Source organism: Ischnura elegans, chromosome 6 (genome assembly GCF_921293095.1).
Source record: "Ischnura elegans chromosome 6, ioIscEleg1.1, whole genome shotgun sequence".
In the NCBI taxonomy this organism is placed as follows: Eukaryota; Metazoa; Arthropoda; class Insecta; order Odonata; family Coenagrionidae; genus Ischnura; species Ischnura elegans.
The window spans coordinates 61,790,196-61,811,800 of record NC_060251.1 but is presented as its reverse complement, the minus strand read 5'-3'; the positions used below and the strand labels follow the sequence as shown (position 1 = coordinate 61,811,800).

Below are 21,605 nucleotides of genomic sequence, written 5' to 3'. Positions count from 1 at the left end.
TTTTGTATTTTCATTTATACACATGGTAGAGGTCTGTCTGTTCTTCCTGAGGTATTCTCTTAGATCATTCTTATTAATAATAATAGTAAAAAATTATTTGCCCAAGGACACAATACATCATGATACAATCATAATATAAGTACATACACTTAAAAAAAAACAATTTCATAAAAGAAATGTTGCAGTTCATAGTACAAATACTTTTTTAAGCTATAAAATACACTTTTGCCTTATAGTTTTTTACGTAATGACGCTAATTTTAATATGGTGATACAAAATTTTATGGAATTTTTGAAATTTTAATAATAATTCTTGACTCATATGTTGTCTCCGCTTTCTGTGTGTGATACATATTAAGGTTGGTGTGTTCCAGGTTGTGCAGGCATACTAGCTTTGGTTCAATAATTTTGCTATCTATTTTACTGGATTCTTCAGGTCAAGAGTTACTTTTAGACACCAGCCATAACATTTGGCAAAACTATTTCTCTGTAAAATCAAGAATGCACAAGTTGCGCAAAAGATGCATGCCTTAAGTAATTGGCATTAATATGTACCAGGAATTCACGGTATACATAATGATGAATTATTGAATTTTTAAGTAGGGTGGTTTAGGATGTAGGCTCTCTGGATGTTTTCAATGGACTTTTTTTATTTTTTATGTCCAATGTTTTTTCTGTGTCATAGACTAATCAAATTTCTCATAAATGAAATTTTCTAAAGAAACGGTAGTTTTGGATTAGTCAAGCTTTAGGTAGAATTAAAAATAAGTGCAAACCATTGTATAAGATCAGAATCAGAGTGATTGCATTTGATGTAATGGGCCATGTTAATCACGAACTGTACTTACACAGGGTTTTTCTAAATGATGGAGGTATTTTCACAACTTTGTATTTATACAAGTACAAATCCAAAGGGTTAAGGCCATATGATTTTCAGCACTTAAGAAGTAGGAGACGAGTCAAAAAACTGATAAATAATGATAGCTTTATTTTTTCGAGCTCTATCACTAACGACTTGAGAAAAACTTGCTGAACAAGCCGAATGCCATTTAGCCTTTACATATTAATAAATTAAAAGCTTAAAGGGTTTCGATAGAGCCAACGCTTCTAGGGGAGGGAATGCTAGCAATATTGTATTTACAGAAAAAAATATTTTGATAATAGCTGAAACACTGTTGTACAATGGGTGGAGCTCACTGTTGACTTCCTTATTAGTGCCCTTTAGGGGTTGAATTTGACACCTCGTTAAAGGGACCAAATGGGTGGTAAAAAGCTGTAAAAAATTAGATATACATAATTGTATCATTTTTGGTATTGACTGCATATTAAAATTCTGATACTATTTTGGCCATACCGTGTGTTTCATCCCAAGTTATAAATGAGGGAACATTTTGCTCTTTAAAGCCCATACTACACAATCAAAGTAAAAGGTGATGATGACTTTACTGCTGATTCAGTTAGGTACCTACCACCAGAGCATTTAACTCCCATTGGAAAGCCTCTTAACATCTTTAGTGCCAGCATATATTACATCGTACTATACTTAAAGCATGCTTCAGCTCTTTTTGAAGAATCTGTTTATTTGCACTCAAATTTATTATTCCAACTTCAATGAATTCAAACCTAGATTTTCATGACATTCATTCTTTTAAATGATGCATAAAAAAGGGAGAACAATAATTTTCCTTATTTTCCAAAATCAGTTTCCAAAGATGGTCAAAGCCTATGTTGATGTCGCATCAGGTATGTTTAATACTCTCTGTCCTTTGGGTGTGTTACAACTGCCGTGGGCCTTGCCAACTGTCATTGTTAGAGCTGGTTAGGATGTAGTAAACATTACAGTAGTTTTTAAACCAGTAAACTGTATTATTAGGATCTGCTATTAGAAAGAAGTGTGTTCAGTTTAACCATTAAATACCCAGCTTGCACATATAGGTATTGGGGCAAAAACTGTCTTGCCTGTGAGTGCACGCAAATTTTATAGGGTGGGAATAATATCCAGCAGTGAACAGCAACAATGGGAGATTAAAATTTGGTGGTTATAGGATAATAACACTAAACTCTAACCTGAAAACAATTAGGTAGGTCTGCAAGAAGGGCTACATAAGTTGCGGTAACTGTGAACTTCATCTCAGGTGGTGCTCTGCCTTCATGCACATGGGGAATTGGCCATCTCTCTGTTGTTGTGAAGCAAGTATCAATGAAAAACAGTATTTTTCTAGTGGTAAAGATAGCGAAATGCCATTTATTCTGTGTTTTTGGTTTTATTTTTTATCTTACAATGCAAAAACTTTTTTCCTACTAACTGTTTATTACCTTACATCATTGTTTTAAGGTTTAAAATGCCATAAGAGGTCTGAAGATGTGAGATGACTATTTGAAATGATTTCATATATGTACATCTCTTTGTGCTGCATGAGATTAAGAGGAGAACAGATTAATGTATAATTAGAAGATGACTACCGTGCTGCTAAGAAGATTTATTTAGGTTATTTTATAGCAGTCTTATTGAGAAATTGGCCACACTGATGGTTGACTGCTCCGCAAGACCAAGAGATTTAAGTTCTCTTACTATCGGAAGGATATCTCAAGACTAGCAGATATGTGTCATGGCTTTAAAGGGACATTGCCCTTATGAGATTAGGTCCTAGATCTGTCACCAATTGGAAAATAATGCTGAAATTGAAGAATTGATGGTATGTATTTGAATTTTTATATTAGCTACATTTCTTTAAATAGGATAATAGTTTTAATACTTAAAGGTAATTTGATAAAAAATATATTCATACCAAGTGAACTTTGACTTCTTGTAGTTAAGTTGCCCTTCTTCACCAAGGCATTCTGTACTTCCTTCTTTCTTCAATGAGTTCTTAGACGTCATCTGTGATCCATGCATTTTTCTTGACCAGTTTTCTTCTCCCAAGAACTTCTTTTGTTGCCTCCTGCAGTCCACTATTAATGTTATTCCAGCTTTCTTCCTCTTGCATTTTACTCTCCACTGCTTCTTGAAATGCTGGCTGGTGTTGAGCTTCCTATAATTTCTCTACCCACCAATTTCTCTTCAGTTTCTTGAATTTTTGGTGGTATTTCATCATCACTAAATTATCATTGCTGTCAATATCAACCCTTGGGTAACTTATGCAGCCTTTAACTTGGTTTCCAAATCTTTGCTTCACCAAGATCTTGTGTATTTGAAATCTTCTCATGTCTCTTAGCCTTATCCAAGTGTGTATCTTCTTCAGTTGTGATTTTTTAATAAAGTGTTTACTACCACTAGCTTGTATTCTATGCTGAGTTCCTGTTATCTTTCTTGTCTATCATATTGCTTACCTAATCCATATTCTGCAGTTATTCTTCCATCTTGACCACCTCCAACGACAGCATTCCTATCTCCTAAAATAATATGATTCTCTTCCCTTCTCACCTTAATTACTTCTGCGATATCCTCGTATGCATCTACTACATCTTCATAGTCCATAGTTGGAATGGAAACCTTTACTACTATGGTATATGAGGGTTTGGTATCTATCTTAACCATGTTTATCCTGTAATTATTGTGGAGAAATATTTTCACCCTCAATCCAACACTCTTCTTCAGCATTATCCCCAACTTAAGCATTACCATTCAGGGAACCTGTGTGTGTAATCCTATTATGTACTTCCACTCTGGAAGTCTCCCTCATCAGGATGCTTTATTTCAGTTATTCCTTATATGTTATGGTTCAATCTTCTCATTTACATTCCTCATTTCAAGGGAAGAGAATAGGGTAGTTTCCTTCACCAAAGAATACGAAATGCATTGATTGCGATTCGTTACCCATCATTAGTGTATTTATAATATACAAATAATTTGGTTTTTGAGATCCCAATTTAGACAAATTTTAATGGTCAATTTTAACCTCATTTGAAAAAGGCCAGATTGGTGCCCATGCGATGCCACTCTTCGTGACGTTACAGGGACTAGATGCTATAGGAGTAGTCAGGAGTTTTGAGATTACCAATGCATGCATGATGCACCGAGCTCCGGAAAACAACTCTTAATAATCACTTATTAAAATTGCCTAAGGTCGAAAAGTTTCCTTCGTTTGATAGGGTATTAATAATCCTTATTTAAGCCAAGCGCTACCTGCTAGCAGCCTGCATCATGGCAGTGCTCATAGCCTCGCACCAAGGTGGCCTCACACGGCAGCAGCTGGAACCAGAATGACGTCACACAAGCTTTTCCCAGCATTTGTACTTAGCCGTCGCGTTTTCGTGCGCTTGAAATTTTTCACTTTTCATTTAGTTGCAAAAAATTGATATCATCATTTAAAAATCTAAAAGCGTGAAATATGTACTCCAGGAGTAATAATCTTTCGATTTAGTCGATAAAAAAATAATAGGAAACCACCCTATTATGAAAATACCAACACTACTGATAATAAGTCAAAACGAATATTTCTTTTCATTTTATTTATAAAAAACAAGAGGCTTTATGATCAAATAATGAAAAAAATAGTGGCAAAAATATTTACACAATGGAATGTTAGCACCTTCATTATTTGACATAATTGCTTCTTTTTATCACAAAAGGTCCAGTGTACACCATATTAAATGATGCTGTACATATAATTTATCATCATTAAATAGGTGTTAACTTAAACATTTATCTCTGAAATGATAAATTATTTTAACTGGAGAGCTTGTAGGATGGAAAACATTTTCCTGAACACAACAATGCTGGTGGTATTTAACGGCTTAGCCTTAGAAACAAGGCATGCTTGCACTCTCTTGAGTTGATTGGAAGATACATTTCATAAAAGTCTTGGATGAATTCCTCCACTTTGAAACCAAACTTCTGGTACAAAATCACTGCTGGATTTGTCGCTGATACATGAAGAGTGATATCTTTTCCCATACAAGTCTGTAAAGAAAATTTTTTTTCTTTATATTGGCATCCCAGTAGCAAAAAAAGAGATATTATACCAATGCATTTTCGTATACATATTAGTTTTAGGAGTGAAATACAGTTTTCTCCACAGAATTATGAAAATGAATAAAAAGAATGAAACAGTTCAGCAAATATTTTTGAGGATATAGATTTGCAAGATACAATCACAGGAACTCAATATCTTGACAATGTGTAAACTCCCACCTAAGGCAAAGGTATATATAATATCATTTATAACTGCAAGGTAAGTGTAATAAATATGATAAAGTGTTGAAACCCCACGGTTAATTTTGATACACTGAAGGAATTAACATCAAGTAGTGTCAAGTCTAAACTCTGTCACAAGTCTGCCCTACTATACCATTTTTCTGAACTGAAGGCGGCTGGGTGGAAAATAGCAAGTAGCCAATCAGAAGCGCTGCCCCTTCCACCTCTCCGTTCCCCTCCATCCCCTTCCCTTTTCCCCTACGCTCCCCTCCATCCGGCCGACCGGCGTTGCCAGCCTTGGGAGTAACGGTACTTTCGGGGGCGGCAGAACGAGCTTCAAAGCGATCTCCAAAGATTCGGCTTGGCAACACTGCCAGCTGGAGAGCCATGTGCACTGCACGGAGTTCGGAGAGAGACTGCGGGCTCTTCCACACTTTCTTCTGTAGCTCTTCTGTGATTGGCTAGAAGAGTGGGTGGGTTGCGAGCACGCTCAAGGTCAGCCGCCTTCAGTTCAGAAAAATGGTATAGAACAGCAACAAACTCTTACCTTGCACCATAAATTCAGCAATGCTCTGTGTGTTCAACCACGATTTTCAGCTATTTGCTTCCTAGCTGGAGTTTTTCCCTGACGTTCCCATGAATTCCAGTCCCAATTTTTCCCCCTGACTTCCCTGATCAGAATAAACCTACATTATGGGCTAGACATACTATACCTACTACATAGCATCCTCATGGCTTTGTATGGTCAAGAATTATGTGATTCAGGATTGAATGCGCAAAAATAAATGCTAACATAATGAGCTAGTTTAATTTTACCTGGATAAGGTGGTAAAGCATGAATGTTGCTATGCCAGCTCGACGCCACTCAGGTCTGGTGAATAAAAATGATATATATGTTTCATTGTGCTGAACATCAGGAACCATAACAGCAAATCCGACAATAAGTTTTCTGTACAAGACCACACAACTGAAATCAGGATACTGTAGACAGTCTGAAACTGGAGATGAAAAATTTATTCTTAAAGTGTAATTAAAAGGATGAAAGAAAAATGAAAGTTGACTAAAAACTGCATGCAGTGTAATCTATGGAATTAAAGCTAATATTGTAATAATATGCCAATGTGAGTTATAATTTGCTGACTTTAATTTTAGATAATATTTGACCCTATCCTGGTATAGTTAAAGTATCCCTATTTCACCCAGTGAACCTTACAATTTTCCTATTTTTATCTGGCTAAAGGCATACCACAATTTATGAATATACATTGGTAATCCTTTGGACTTTTTTCTCTCATCATTTTATCATTAATGAGTCCTGCAAGACAACTTGGACCTTAGCAGAAACATTAGCAAATTTTAATGGAGCTAACTTAGACACATTTATGACTGAGATGCTGAGCAGTGGCAGATTAAGGGGGGGTTACAGAGGCCATGACCCCCCTAATGTTATCAAATACTTTTAATTTCTATTAGTTAAATAGTTTTTGTATTCTTGTAAAGGAGTTAAGGGAGTGTATACGCCAAAACATGGCTACAAGTCCCTAACGTGAGAGAAGTTTGAGTTGTATTTATTGTAGAGGTTAGTACTCCCTACCGCAAAAAAAAAGAGCTCAAAAATAAAAATAAGCTGTGTCCCAACTCATTACGGAGCATGGATTTGGATCATGAACCGTCTCCCCCAAATTTGATGCTGAATCTTCCCCTGATGCCAAATAATGGGAATAAGTGACTCCATCGGAAGATAGCAGGTAGAACTGAATATCAGTAGCCAGCCATCCTTCATTTGTTGATAACTTCAAGAATTAAGAGTGGTAAATAGAATTTTTTTCTTACGATCAATTCCAGGCCAGAAATACTCTCTGGCCAAGGCATTAATTGCTTGTATGTGCCAGGCATTTATGTAGCAGTAGTCGATTGGTGCCACATAATATGAAGGAAGAGGAGGTACCCCAATTCCTTTCTTTTTCACTGTCTCCGTCAATTCAACCATAAGTTGAACCCATAATGGATTGCTGGTTCGGTCCCTTCTGATATATGGCTTTAACATCCTGTTGAATCAAGGAAACAATATGTGGATGAAAATAAAATCTCATAGGAATAGACTTTGTGTACAGCTGAGAAATTCAGGGATTTTTATTTTGAATCAAACTGAATCCCTCCACCTTAAAATCTTTAGCATTAAAACAAAATGAATCACTTTAAAATTTCAAGCTATTAAAATAGAACCAATAAGATGTTTTAGACAAAAATGTGAATCAAACAAAATTACCTAATTGCTTAATTAATTGGTAGTTGCTTATTCACAGAATAATGAAACATCTAGCATCAATTCAGGAAATTCCTCATCATCAATTTTTTTTCAAAAGTCACTGCCACAATTGATCAAGAATCAACGAGCCAATGGCAGGTTCAGTGGCTTGAAAAAAAGACTGCACATTATTACTAATTTAATCAATTGGTGTCCAGAAATTTCTACAGCAAGCCGTATGGTATTAAAAATAATCAAAAGAGACAATTCAGGATGGCTTCATTGCCTAATATATTTTATATGATTAAATAAATTCTATTAACTGTACTACCCATTGGATACAATTAGAATATATTTTGTCTAATGGCAAAGGGTTAAATTTCACAATCAGACAGCAATCAACATTTTTTATACAAGGTATGGGAGGTATTATCTTTAGAATTTTGCCGTTCTTAGAGATCATTCACTTATGCAGAGATTAGTTTCAATATTTTATAATAATATAGAGCTTTTAGCATATTATTGAATTGGTCAGTCAAAAGTTCTTAATTCAGACAAAATTGATCATGTTGTGTTACCATGCTCATTGTTTAGTACTAAAATACACCCGTGAATACCACTTACCGGTGAGTGAATGGACTTTTTAAACACACTGGCTCACACCAGCTAATTAAATTTGATAAATACCCTGGAGTGCCTGAAAATTTGCTAGTCAAATGAGAAGCTTCCTGAAAAAAATAATGGAAAATCAATAATTAACATACCATCCTGACAATAACAGAAGTGGAGATGCAGCAAAATCACAAACAATTTTTTTTGCGAATAATTGGATGGTGGAGGGAATTCAATGATAAAATTTTGAAAAAGTAGTCCCTCAGATAAATTTGAACCACCTTATTTGTTAAACTAAAGTTAGAAATCCACTGCTTTACCACTATGTCAACTCATTCACTAATACCATTTGGGGCCTCATTACAAGTTTTCTTAAGTCATGCATGGGAACGAAAGAGTCTTCTGGTATCACTTGATCGAACTGAATTTTAACATGCAGTGGCATTACTTTTTCCAGTGACAGTGCAGCAGATCTTGTATATATATTTTATGTTTACCATCTCTCATCAAAACTTAAATTGTCAGAAAATATACTTACAAGGAGACGTCGCCAAAGTGATGTTCAGGATCTGGACACGGATGTTATTTTCTGAAACTATATAGGTAAGGTAGAAAAAGTGTCTCGGCTTTCTTCCACATAGGCCCGGGTTCGAGAGATATTCGCATGTATAGACTTCTCGCAGGATGACATCCCTTGAGTAATCGCCGTGGTAAAGTACAATTCGGAGTTTCGTTTAAAATCCATTAATTGATATTAAATTTAAAAAATCGCGAAGTAACTAAATAAAACGAATGGGGATAAAATGTAACAGTGATTTCAAAAATTAGAAGAGAGAAAAACACGGCCGTAGTTAAGAGGTAGCCATTACTCGAGGGATGTCATGCTGCGCGAAATCTTTATAAGCGAATATCTCTTGAACCCGGACCTATGTGGAAGAAAGCCGTGACACTTTTTCTACCTTACCTATATAGTTTCAATTAATAACATCCGCATGCAGATCCCGAACATCACTTTGGCGATGTCTCCTTGTTAGACGGATCAACCAACAAGAGAAAGTAAAGTGAAGTTCTGGAGGTCGATTCATATTTTAGCACAAGTTGCACAATTCATGTGGTATTAAATATTGCACATATCCCATATATATTTTCCCTTTCATGATGCAGGAATAATAATATTGCGCGGAAAAAGATGGGAATGTTGCTCAAATTTCTCTCCTACTGGTTTAATAGAAAATACTGAAATTCTATTTTCAAACTGAGGAGAAAGCACCACTCAATTTGTTGCAATACTTATGAACTTGATGGTACCTACCTGTAATTATGTAAAATAGAGTCCTCCACCATAGCAAATTAACAACTTTGGAGGGTGAATGTGCCCTCATTGAATCATGCAAGCAATGCCAAAGAGTTTGTGAAAGAGTCAATAATGTTATCTTCACTATGAAAACAGGCCCACAATGGCCTGGGGAGAGTCCTGGACCCCCAGAGGGCTAATGGTTCTCCAAGAAAAAGTTCAGTTATTTTAAAAAAGCCATCAGAATTTTGTAAGTAGTCCATGGCCCCCCCAACCAAATTCCCAGGTTACAGTCATGAGGCTACCATAATTCAACATTTTTTTCAAATTAATGCCATAAAATGCTAAGAGTAATCAAATGAGAATTTGAGCAAGAATCAACACTACGATTGTAAAATCTCACCTATTTTGAGACTAATTGTTTCAGACAATTATAATCGCACAATTTCATCATAACTTATTTAATTCCATAAAAATCCAGAGTATTTAATGAAATGTTGAAAAGGTTGGATACCCCAGAAAAACCATTTTCATGGTAACTGTAAAGTTCGTCCAAAAAATATTTGCCTTGCCATAGCTAAGTAACTAAGGAGTTGCAACCCCATATTTATGGACAAAAATGGTAAAATTGTCTCCCCTACCACCTCCTGAAATATTACAGATTCCCGATGAAAAACCCTGTATTCACGCAATTCTGTGAATTTAGCCAAATCATTTCTTTGAAAGAATTTAAATTATATATGTCCATGAGTAAGATACGCAGGGCATGGCTTTTTGATTGAAATGTATTGCCCATAAGTTATGAGCATGCATCATCCTTTAAAGATTGTGTACAAGGTTTGATGAGCTAAGGTAATTAGTAGGAGGTTTACTACACTTACCTTGAATCTGTCAAGTATCCTCTCAGTCCTGGGCATGTTTGAAGAACTGATGAATGCATTAACTTGCTGCCAACTTGTGCCAGCACTTGCACCACGCCCATCCAAATATCTATCAAAATTGAATAGGGGCAGACCTCTTTCACGCTTTATCTTCCTCACCATCAACTTCCGAAACAGACGATACACAGATGAAGGTACATCTTCATGAGGAGCGGCCAGCGCTCTTCTCATTGAATTCAATAATTTAACTTCTGTGTATTCACTCATTGGTACACCACTGCAAGAGAAGGAAAACAAACAGTATTTAACATAGCTCAAAGCTAAGGATGAGTTGGTTCCTAAATTTTTTCCGTTCTCGGTACCGGTCCGGTTCTCCCCTATCACTTCTCGGTTCTCGACACTCTGTTCCGCGGATGAACTCTTATTATCTGAATTAATGGCAAATGAACAACCACAAGAGGTGAATGAAAATAATTTCACTTTACAATAAGATTGCTGATTTTTTTATCGCTCCCCAAGCGACATTGCTGTGGGCAGTTGCCCAGCCCTGCCAATGGTATATATTACCCAAACCAAAAGTGAATGCTTACCCTATTTCACTAATCCTTTTGATGACATTCCTTTCTAGTTGGTCCGTGATTGACTTTTTGGTTCTCCTGGTGAAGAGGCTCTTTTCTGGCTGCGGCAGAGTTTCCTCCTCAACTTCTGGCAGTAACAATGGTGGGGGAGGGGTGAGAGAGGAAGACCGAGCTGCTGACTGAGGTTGCAAGAAAATGTCTGCCACTTCTTTCATGTCACCATCCAGGTTATTATAAGCTTCTCTCAATAGCAATGCACTACGCTGTACCATACTTCTTGAGAGTGATGATCCACCTTCTGTCTTCACAACCTCATTGTTGTCCACATCAATGTCCAAAAGTGACTGCCATGTAACAAGTTTACAGTTTCAGTAAATGATCCCAGAGTATAAGCACTTACAAACACAATAATAAGTGATGGCCCAACAGCATCTACTATTTTATAATACTTAATCCTAGATTGACGGAGTGAGCCATCTTGGCTATGGCATGCTGTTTTTCTAGGCAAAATACCATTTATTTCCTAAAAACATTTGCATTGCAAATAGCTGACTGAACTAACGTAAAGATCTTTAAAGTGGATGGAAACTCATGAAAGGCCAAAATCATTAAAAGAAATTGGTGAATAGAGTGAATGAATGCATTACACTGGCTCACTCCATCGCTCTAGCGTTGATTTGAAAATCCATAAGATTAAAAAAATTGTCTCTACACACATACTTAAAGAGTTTCATAAGATATTTATGCCATTTTCATCACCATGAAAGCCACTTTAACAAACTGGCTCCATGAAAGTCAGCATCATTCCACTCTTAATCATATTTCAACTCAAATAAATATACACAAACTCTCATGAATTGATTACCATCATATTTTTTCATAGCTTTAGCATGCATGCTTATTTATTTATAATTGATAAGTATTATGTTTTGCAATTTTTGACAAAAATGCAACAGATGCCATTTCTAATAGAATAATTTTGTACTTGAACAAAAAGGAAGATGTTTCCGATGAAAATTTAGATTATGGATGGTTTTCAGGGACAAACCTCACCTCTTCATCATCATTTTCCTCGTCATCTGCAAACAGACAGTGGGACAGGGTTGCACTTGGCTGCACATAGGCCCTTGAATACATGGCGTTACGCTGTGAGGACTGGAGCTGATGGACGGAAGAACTACTACCAGACTGAGAATCTGATTCTTGGTCATCAGCAGCGCACATCTGCCAGACTGGAGTGAGGGATGGCGATGAGTTGTGTCCAGCAGTCGGGGAATCGGCGATGTCATCATTGTAGCCTTCCCTTGTGTATCTGTCAACATCCTGAGCAAATAATTTGGAAGAGTGAGCAGAGACCCCAAGAAGCCCAATTTTGGTACCTGTACGAAAAAGAGGAAATAGCTGCCTATAGAGGTGAGCACAAAATCAAATTGTAGGTAGTTGAAGACCTAAGGGGCGATTCCAAAATCAGATACGAGGATATGAAAATAATAAAATATGACACCAATGCCTTTCATCTCAATATTTACGTCACACATTGTTAAACATGATTAGGCATGTGGGCCACCATTGCAGCCCTTAAGCCCAAGATGATATCAATTTCTACTATCAACTTTATAAAATATGAAAGTGCATTAAATTTTATGCATTTTAACAGGATCGACTATACTGAATCTTGCACAAAACTATAAATGTGTATTTAAGAACAACATCCAAGTCAAAAGTTCTACACAACGCAGGAATCCGGTGGCCTACCAGGATATATGCCACTCATTACAAACCTGAAGTTCAAAATATAGCATGGTGCAGGGGCAGGAGCCCACAATCAGAGGCAAGCAAAGAGAGGTAATACAGCCAACATGCTGGAAGACAAAATTATAAGTGTGGAGTGGGGATGGTAACACATCAAATACACCATTATGAAGGGGACAGTAAATATTATTACATAATTTATTTAAAAAAAAGGGCCAAATTTTGTACCACGGAAAAAAATATCCTTTGAAATTAGGGAGAAGACGTTTTTTCCCGCTAGTAGATCAAGTAGAGTAGATGTTAAGTATGGCAATCCCTGATTAAAAAAGAAAAAAAAAACATTTGTGGCTAAGTCTCTGAACTATAAAAGCCTGAATCAAAGAGAAAGACTGCTTACCATCTTGAGCTATTTCCGCAGGTGAATAGGGATGAGCCAATTTCCACCAACCTGCTTCATTTAAAATATTTTTACCTGATAAAAAATACTGAGGGCTATACTGGGACAGTGTGCCAGACACGGTCCCAATCCAAGTTTTCCTTTTCTTCCTGGAGATAGAGGCGTAATGGGATGAATGAGGAAGCATTTATTTTTAAAGACACGGTAAAAGCAAAATAATGTACTCACGAATTGCCAAAAATTGAGATCCAATGTTCTTCAATTAAATTGCTAATGTGTATTTTCCAATGAAAAAATCCACTTCGGCTGATATCGTATGAATTTTCTTTTAAATTATATAAAGCTAAAGTCACAACATGTAACCTGTAAAAATTGGCGAATTAGAGAGGTCGTTTACATTCAGAACAACTGGACAGTCATCAGTTTATTTACCATGACATTTTTTGCCGATGTAATTCTTCTCTTCTCAAAACACTACAAAATTTACACACATAATTAAAAAATAAGTCGCCTAATAAAGTCGAAGGTAAAGGGGTTTCTAAACACGATAAGTGGACTTTCCTTTTACAAGTTTCACAAGAAAAACTGTTATTTGTACTTGGGCGTACTGGCCCATTGCAATAGAGGCACTGGTCGTCTATGGTATCCACTTCCATTATATAGCATTGGATATTATTATTTTTCACTCACTTTAAGTTAATACACATCGTAACCTTCGGTTTGCCACTAATAACTTAAAATCCATTCGCCCGCTAAACATGCGCCCTTTAGTTCTGCCGGTCCCAGCTGACGCATAACTTTTCGCCATTATTATGTTTTCTTTCGTGACTGTTTTGGCCGATAGATGGCAACCCCTTAAACATTAGTTTTTCGAGCGCGGCCCGTACGAATGCTAGGGAAAAAACATCCTTCAAGCATAAATATCTTAACCGCTGGCATTAGAATCATAGCCGAGAGAATTAAGGAATTAGACAGATTTTTTATTTTTTCTGAATAGCGCCAGGCAATGTGTTGGGTCAAAAAATCAGCCATGCAATGTTATCTTCGTTTTTTTATTCCTCATGAGTGGCAATCTTCAAAATAAGGATGGTCTTTCTTGTTACATGTTGTTTCCTTAGCACTAAATGTATTTTCGGAAACTATATAGGAAATTTGCCAAATTGGACTTTTTTAATTCGAAAATACATATAAGCATGCAATTTGCTTGATGAGTATTGAATCTCCATGTTCGGCAATCCGTGATTAAGATTTTTTGATGTACCCGTGATGTTTAAAAGCTGCCACTCGATTTATCCCACAATAATTTTTTCTCCAATAAGGAGGAATTGAGGCGGATCGGACTGTCTTGTACTCAGGCCTACTCAGTACTATTAATTAGCAGGCAGATATTTTATGGTAAATAATTTGGTCTGATTGTTTTTATCCACTGCTGGCGAAGGACGTCCTACAGCCTCTCCACGGTAGCTCCATGGTAATAGAAGGAAAGAAGTTGGCCGTTGGGGAAGAGAGTGAACGCGCTTCATATACGGGATGTAAAGAGGTGGAACGCATGGTGATCTGAAGAAACAAATGATGTGAGTGCATGATAATTTACTGGAGTAATGCTACTATAGAAAACACTTCTGTCATCTATATTTATCATCATACTACCAATACTACCCCTCAAGCCGCATTGATAGGCGTGCTGCAGAGGGTGGAAGGATACCGCCCATTAACCAAGAGATATTTGTCTGAATGAGTTATTGACTGCTTAACACATGCTGCGATTTTTGAAGCCACTTAATGCCAGGGGCGGATTCAGCTTCAAAATTAGGGGGGTGTCATGACCTGGGCTCGGGGAGTACGGGAGAGAGGGTCTTTCTCCTGTATACATTTTTTAAGCCTCGAGCGAGCGCGCTGGCGTAAAAAGTACGCCAATCTTCGAAAATCAAGGATTTCAACATTTTACGTACATTCTGGTCTAAAATGGCCTCGTGTGTTCCTACATTGTAATTTGACTGTCTATAGTGCGAGGTTTCAGAGCTCGAAGTATTGTAGCTAATTTATTTTTAGATCGGCAAGAGGAACCGACACCCGTGGCGTACAAAGTACGCCGCGCAACCGGCCGTGTACCTCGTGCTTTGCTTTTCTTGAATGGCGTATTATTACTGTGTCATTTTGACTGTCTATAGCGTGAGTTTTTAAATCACAAAGTATTGCAGGAATTTTTTTTATAAACCGGCAAGAGGATCCCGACACCCGTGGCGTATAAATTACGCCGCGCGAACGGCCGTGTACCACAGGTGTACCAATGTATCTGTATCATCTATGAATGTACAAGCAAGAACTAATTTCTACAAATAAGGATGAATTTTAGCAAAAATATAGTGTTATCATATAAATGCTGCATGCATATGCACATGCGTATATCGTGGACAAAGTACTCCAAGTGCCCGCTCGTGTAAAAATATCATGCGCGCCCGCTCGAGGGTTAAAAATAGTCATTTTATATACATTTTGGAGCCTAACATTTCATTCATATTCTTAATAAAAGATAAAACGATACAATTTTAGACATTAAAGAATAAAAAACTATTGAACTAAAAATAATTTTGAAAAATTAATAAAATATGGGGAGGGATCACGACCCCTATGACCTACCCTATAAATCCGCCACTGCTTATTCTTAGTAGGAAAAGCGAATTTCTAGTCATCTCCGTTCGGTGTAATATCTCTCTTATTCTATTTTATAGTCATATTTATCAGAAAATTCAACTCAAAGGGAACATGAACGCATTTCCCAAAAATAAGTTGCTTCCCGAAAGCGGAGTTTTAAGTACTACTCTAACGGTTAAGGAAGACTACAGATCTTTCTGAAAATACAGTGCGTTAAAGATGTTATTCTTTTCGCTTTGAACCGTATCTATTAAGCAAACTAAGCCTAGCATGCAGCATCCGATTCTCTACCGGCTCCCAACTCAATCCGTGTAAAACCTCGAAGACGTTTTTGACGAATAGCGCCGCTGTCCTTTACATTTATTTAGTCCACGGATTAAATATTTCTGCGACTGAACCCAGATGCTTGTCGTGCTTTCGAGGTGTGGCCTGAAGAGTGAGCGAAAGGTCCTCTTTCGCTTCTTCGTCCGTGGACATTACCACAACACGCTCGACGGAAGTTTCATTAAAAGTTATAATTGGTCTAAACATATTTGAAGAAAACTGAAATATTGAATATGATCACTTTTCCTTATCATTTTGCAATAATAATTGGCCTTTGAATAGATGAAACGATATCACTTTGGAAAAATCGATGCCGATAAAATACTTCCGTATTTTGCTTCAAAAACGTCCAAATGGACACCTGTTTTTTATGATATGCTGAAAAAAATACAGCCAAGGATGACATTTGGTTAGGATCTAGTGCTGGCCGTACGTTTTCTAGCAGATGGATTTAGGAAACTGTGATACATATTCGAATTAATTTACTTTAAATGTTCAAAAATCTTACTTTACAAATACTCCGTTTATTATCTCCATTGAAGGTCTCACATTCCCTTGAAAATGTGATATGTACACAGTAAAAACTATTCATCATTTTCACAGCCTTGGTTTTTAATTATCCCAGGACTCAATCGCCTGAGCAGTAGGTATAGTGACTTAGGGGCGCAGCTAAGAATTAAGGCTGGGGGAGGGGTTTTAGGCGCAACTAATATTTTCGGGTGTGGGGGTATTACATACCCGCCAGGGTAAGCAGGAGTTGCGGAGGCCCTCCTCCAGAAAATTTTTAAGAATAATGTTTCAAAATGGCGAGTTTTACGGCTTTCTGAGGGGTATTTGATTAATCCTAGCACTATTATATACCAAATAAGTAAAATGGATTAAACTTAAAAATTTCTGTGAGCTCTGGAGGGGGGGGGGGGGGTTATCTCCCAAAATCCCCCCTCGATGCACCACTGGTGACTTGTGGAGTGTCTCATCGGGAGTGCAGCAATTTGCGGTTCGGGAACGTGGAGGCTTGGGAAGGAGAGAAAAAAAAAGACTGGATGTCTGGAGAAAAAAGACTGGTTGAAGATGTGGGCTATGAGGAGAACCGACGAATTGCTAGACATGGTGAGCGAGGAGAGAGAACTTCTGGAGGAGATGCGCAGGTGACTGAGAGTTTGGATCCATCGAGCAATAACATGACCACCTAGATACACATTGAGTATCTAGGTGGTCATGACAATGGGCGGGGAAGGTATGCCGAAAATAGGGTAGTTTCCTTCATCAAAGAAAACGAAAGGCATTAATTGCGATTCGTAACCCACCATTAGTGTATTCATAATAAACAAATTATTTGGTTTTAGTAATCCCAGTTTAGACAAATGGCAATGGTCAATTTTAACCGCATTTGAAAAAGGCCAGATTGGCGCCCATGCGATGCTACTCCACGTGACGTCACAGGGACCTAGATGATATACGAGTAGATAGGAGTTTTACATCGTCTGAGATTACCAATGCATGCATGAGGCACAGAGCTCAGGGAAACATGCCTTAATAATCACCTATTAAAACTGCCTATGGTCGGAAAGTTTCCTTCGCTTAATAAGGTATTATTAATCCTTATTTAAGCCAAGCACTCCCTGCTAGCAGGGTACTCTGCTACCTGCTAGCAGCATGCATCTCAGTGGCGCACACATCCTCGCCCCAAGGTCAGCTCACACGGCGACAGCGGGAATCAGAATGACGTCACATGGGATTTTCCCAGTATCCATACTTAGCCGTCGCGTTTTCGCGCTTGAAAATTTTCACTTTTCATTTAATCGCGAAAAATAGATATCGTCATTTAAAAATCTGAAAGCGTGGAATGGGTACTCTAGGAGTAAAAATCTTTCGATTTAGGCAATAAAAAAATAATATGAAACCACCCTGTTGTGTCGGCGAAAAGAATGTTAGGTGAACAAGAGAAGGAGAGAAAGGGAACAGAATTTATTGATAGAATGAAAGGGAATAGGTCTTATTGTGAGTTAAAAAGGGCAATCCAATTTGTGGAGTAGGCAAGCCGGTGCAATTTGAAAACATGTTACTTGTAGTCTTCTTTAACCGTTAGAGTAGTACTCCTCTAACTCCTCTTTCGGGAAGCAACTCATTTTTGGGACTCCATGGGGCCTGAGGAAGCCCAAGCCCCCTCAAAAATTCGTTATGGGTGTGAGGAAAAATGAGTCAGGCTTGTCAATTTTCCCCGTTGTGTCCAGATATCGAAATTCGAGTTATCAGGGTTCTAAAGTTGATCATGTGACTCTTCTAAAATGCTTTAAAAAAACTTAAAACTCACCGCCTATAAAATTTACTGGGGCAAGATCCCCGGTCTGGGCCCCCCCAATATTTTTTGTAAGCCGGCATCGCCGCACTTTTCATGAGTTTATGACGTAAATAGTTGCGGTTCATTTATTCGTTCAGGGAGGCTGATTGCTGTTGAAAAAAGCTCCATTTCCGCCCACCATAGCAATATGACTACATCCTAACAATCTGAGAATTTGAGGCTCATGAAGAAATATCGCGTTGCATTTGCTGTCGAATCGTCAACAATTTGTTGTTGAAACTTGCAATAACATAATTCACTAATTAGTTTATTATTAGTGACGTCATAAACTTTTCTACGTAAGGGTTAGGGCCGTCGATTTTTCGTCGCGAAGAGCTCTCATAAACGATCGATTTGGCGACTGAGCGAGAAATGGAAAAATAAGTGCCACTCTATTTGATAATGTCTATCTCAATCGGCAGCTTAAAATAAGCTCTTATAAAATTTTTTTTTTAAAAACCAGCCTTTATATTTAGATTACAGGGGATGAGCAACGTTTATATATGACACAAAGCAAAAAAAAAACTCAGTGACCCCGAAAACCAAAAGTGACGTATTAAAAAAGTCACTATATTTATTAAATTTTCAGTGAATGGTAAGCCCCCTATGTTTCAAAATGCCACCCCTATGCTTTTAAATGCCTACTATGTGGATATGCCTAAAGTGGATAACTTTTACTGTGGTCGCAAAACACGAAAATCGACCATTTGGAACTTCTTAGATCAAAAACATGTTTTGGGGGGCTATAGGTTGACTGGGGGGTGGTTAAAGGGGGGTTGGAGAGAAAAAGTTATATTTTCATGTATTGTCATCGGAAGTGAAGAAGTGTGCAAAATTTGTGTGCGTTTTTGCTTCACAGGAAGTGAGTCAAATTTGAGTTACAAGATTTGTACCAGACAAAAAGACAAACAAACAGACAGGTTGGTGAGTTGATATAAAGGCTGGAAAAAGGGTGCACGAGTCCATTTTAATGCGTTTTGGAGATGGCGGCGGTGTAATCCGTTGTTTCACGAGCGAGTTCAATGATTTTCACTTATGTTTCGTGCGAGGAAAGACTAGTTACCTAAAGCTGTGCCAAATGTCATATTTGCCTCATTAAATTCAACGCAAAAGCCTGAATCACACGATCATTTTTTCCGTCCCTTAGAATATTTCCAGCGGTAGGTTTTCAGGGTCCAAAAGAATGATCGCTCGACCGATCATTTTCTGAATCACACCTTCATTCCCACTGTCCCTTTTTCCATAGCTTATTCCGTCACTTTCCCTATTCCTATTTACTGCTGTCGTTCAATTAAAAGCCAAGCGTGGCGTTACAATCGCTGTTAGCGGCAGTGCGTTCTGATTGACTAAAAGTTAGGTTACAGCGATGGAAAAAAGGACCTGCCGAGTGATGAAAATCCCGTCCCTGGAGCCATCGCGGATAATGGTCGCGGGAAATGGTCTAAAGCTAAAGCCATCAGTGGGCTAAAGTCGAAAAAAAGCTGGCATAAATTTATTAGTTTTTTTTTCTAATCCGAAATTGAAGATTTGGGTATAAGTTTTTTTATAAATTGTTTCAAATTGTGCTGCATGTCTTTTTACAATATTCGTTTTCATTAACAATGGAGTTGGGTCAAATTTGTACACGTCGACAAAATCTTCTATATAAAGTTTTCACAAAAGTTACAAAATTCATGGTTGTTCGTGACCCATCAAAGCGAAGAAATGGAATAAAAACTGATAGGTTTTGTTAAAGAAGTTTTTATCTTCAATTATTCTATCTTCTAGAAACGATATTAATTATATTCATACATACGAAACAAATTTGGTGATACTGTTCTTCGTATATTTGTTGCCTATAGGTGTGCGGTGATGTAAAGATCATTTCTATACAACGATCAGATAAAAGCTTGAAGATTGTGCATAACAGCGTACCATTAAATTTCATGTTTAAAATTGCATAACTTATTCTTAGCCTTAAATTGATAACCGGTTCCCAACCAGGTAATGATATTTGCGGGTACCGTCGTTTCAATTACGTTGGCTGGTATCGTCGTTTGGATCATCAACTCTGATGACGATGGCAGAAAATCAGGGGCGGATTCAGCATCAAAAATGGGGGGGGGGGGGGGTCTTGACCGGGGTCCGAAGATTCTGGAATGTCCCCCGGGGGTGATCTCCAGAGGGGGATATTCCATACCCGCGAGGGGCGTTCTCACGGGTAAAATTTTTATTAGGGAGTGCTACGCTCTACAATAAATACGAATGAAACATCTTTCACGTATGGGGCTTGTAGCCATGCATTAGCACTCTACACTCTACTACACTATACATTAGCACGCTACACTCCCTACACTCCTTAACAAGGACACAAAAACTATTTTACTAATAAAAAGTAAATTTTACGATAAAATTTGGGGGGTCATGACCTCTGTGACCCCCCCTAAAGCCGTCACTGGGCAGATTACGCCATAGAGACGTGGGTGCGCACGAAACCCATCACCTGGTAGAAAATCGTGGAATATTTACTATCAAAATGAGTCAAAAAAACCGTTTTCCTTTTGTTTCGTTTCATTTATAATTTTTTTTCATTTTAGACGCGCATTGATTTCTTCCTCACCCTCAAAAGAAGGGGGATAGAGCTGGTGTGGTGGCTTAAGTGTAGGCATCCCGTCCCGTGTGCTCGGGTTCAAATCCCAACGGTGGCAGAGAATTTTCTGAGGCTACCCGAACCCTTCTTGAATGCCATGTGGAGAAAATTTCAAGCACAACACTCCGTCCGTCGGATTTAAGCCGTGGTCCCCTTCGCGACTTTTTTTAAGAGCAGTCCAATGCCGACACCGGGTTTCTCTCCACCCTTCCTTCCATACCCTTCCCTCATGGCGCAAATGACCGCCTTCTTCATATACCATTCCATACTACAAAAAATATGAGGGGGTGTGAAGCCAAGGGGTTTTTCTTTCGTCGGCCTCGGTAGCGGGGGGGGGGGTATAAGTCCTCGCCTACTATACTGAAGGTCGCGGATTCGAGTGCCGCCTGGATAGGTTTCCCCTTCCAGGACATGGATGTGTGTGATCGTCTCTTGTTGATTGTTGTTGAACTCCCGATGCAAGGGCCACATTGTGCAGTTTTCGGGAGTGATTGAGATAAATAAAAAAATTAATTGAGTTAGGTTCGTGTGTTGATAAAATAAGTTTATAAAAACTTGGTGGCCAAGTGACACCAGTGAGTCTCTATTCCTTGCTGACACAGAGTGGGAAATCAAATGCACTATCTAGTTTCCCATCTCCACCCACCTAGTTCATCTCGTTTGTTTTCTTTAACTAATTTCTGTAACTAACTCTGTTTAGAAAAAGAAATCACTTGTATCCCTTGGGTTCTCACCCCCCCCCCCCCCCCCCCCATGTA

The 21,605-nt window shown here is 38.0% G+C and overlaps 1 protein-coding gene across 1 annotated transcript; it reads right to left on the bottom strand.

Moving 5' to 3' along the window:
- Window positions 1-4,438: 4,438 nt before the first annotated feature.
- On the bottom strand, window positions 4,439-13,693 carry LOC124160836 (cysteine-rich protein 2-binding protein). The gene is made up of 10 exons (XM_046536926.1): window positions 13,331-13,693; window positions 13,127-13,261; window positions 12,899-13,047; window positions 11,803-12,128; window positions 10,762-11,093; window positions 10,172-10,448; window positions 8,009-8,112; window positions 6,970-7,184; window positions 5,953-6,134; window positions 4,439-4,902 (listed from the first exon to the last, which is right to left on the bottom strand). Exons 1-10 carry the CDS (start codon window positions 13,552-13,554, stop codon window positions 4,729-4,731), a joined length of 2,118 nt encoding a protein of 705 aa, XP_046392882.1. The 5' UTR covers window positions 13,555-13,693; the 3' UTR covers window positions 4,439-4,728.
- Between the last annotated feature and the right edge of the window lie 7,912 nt (window positions 13,694-21,605).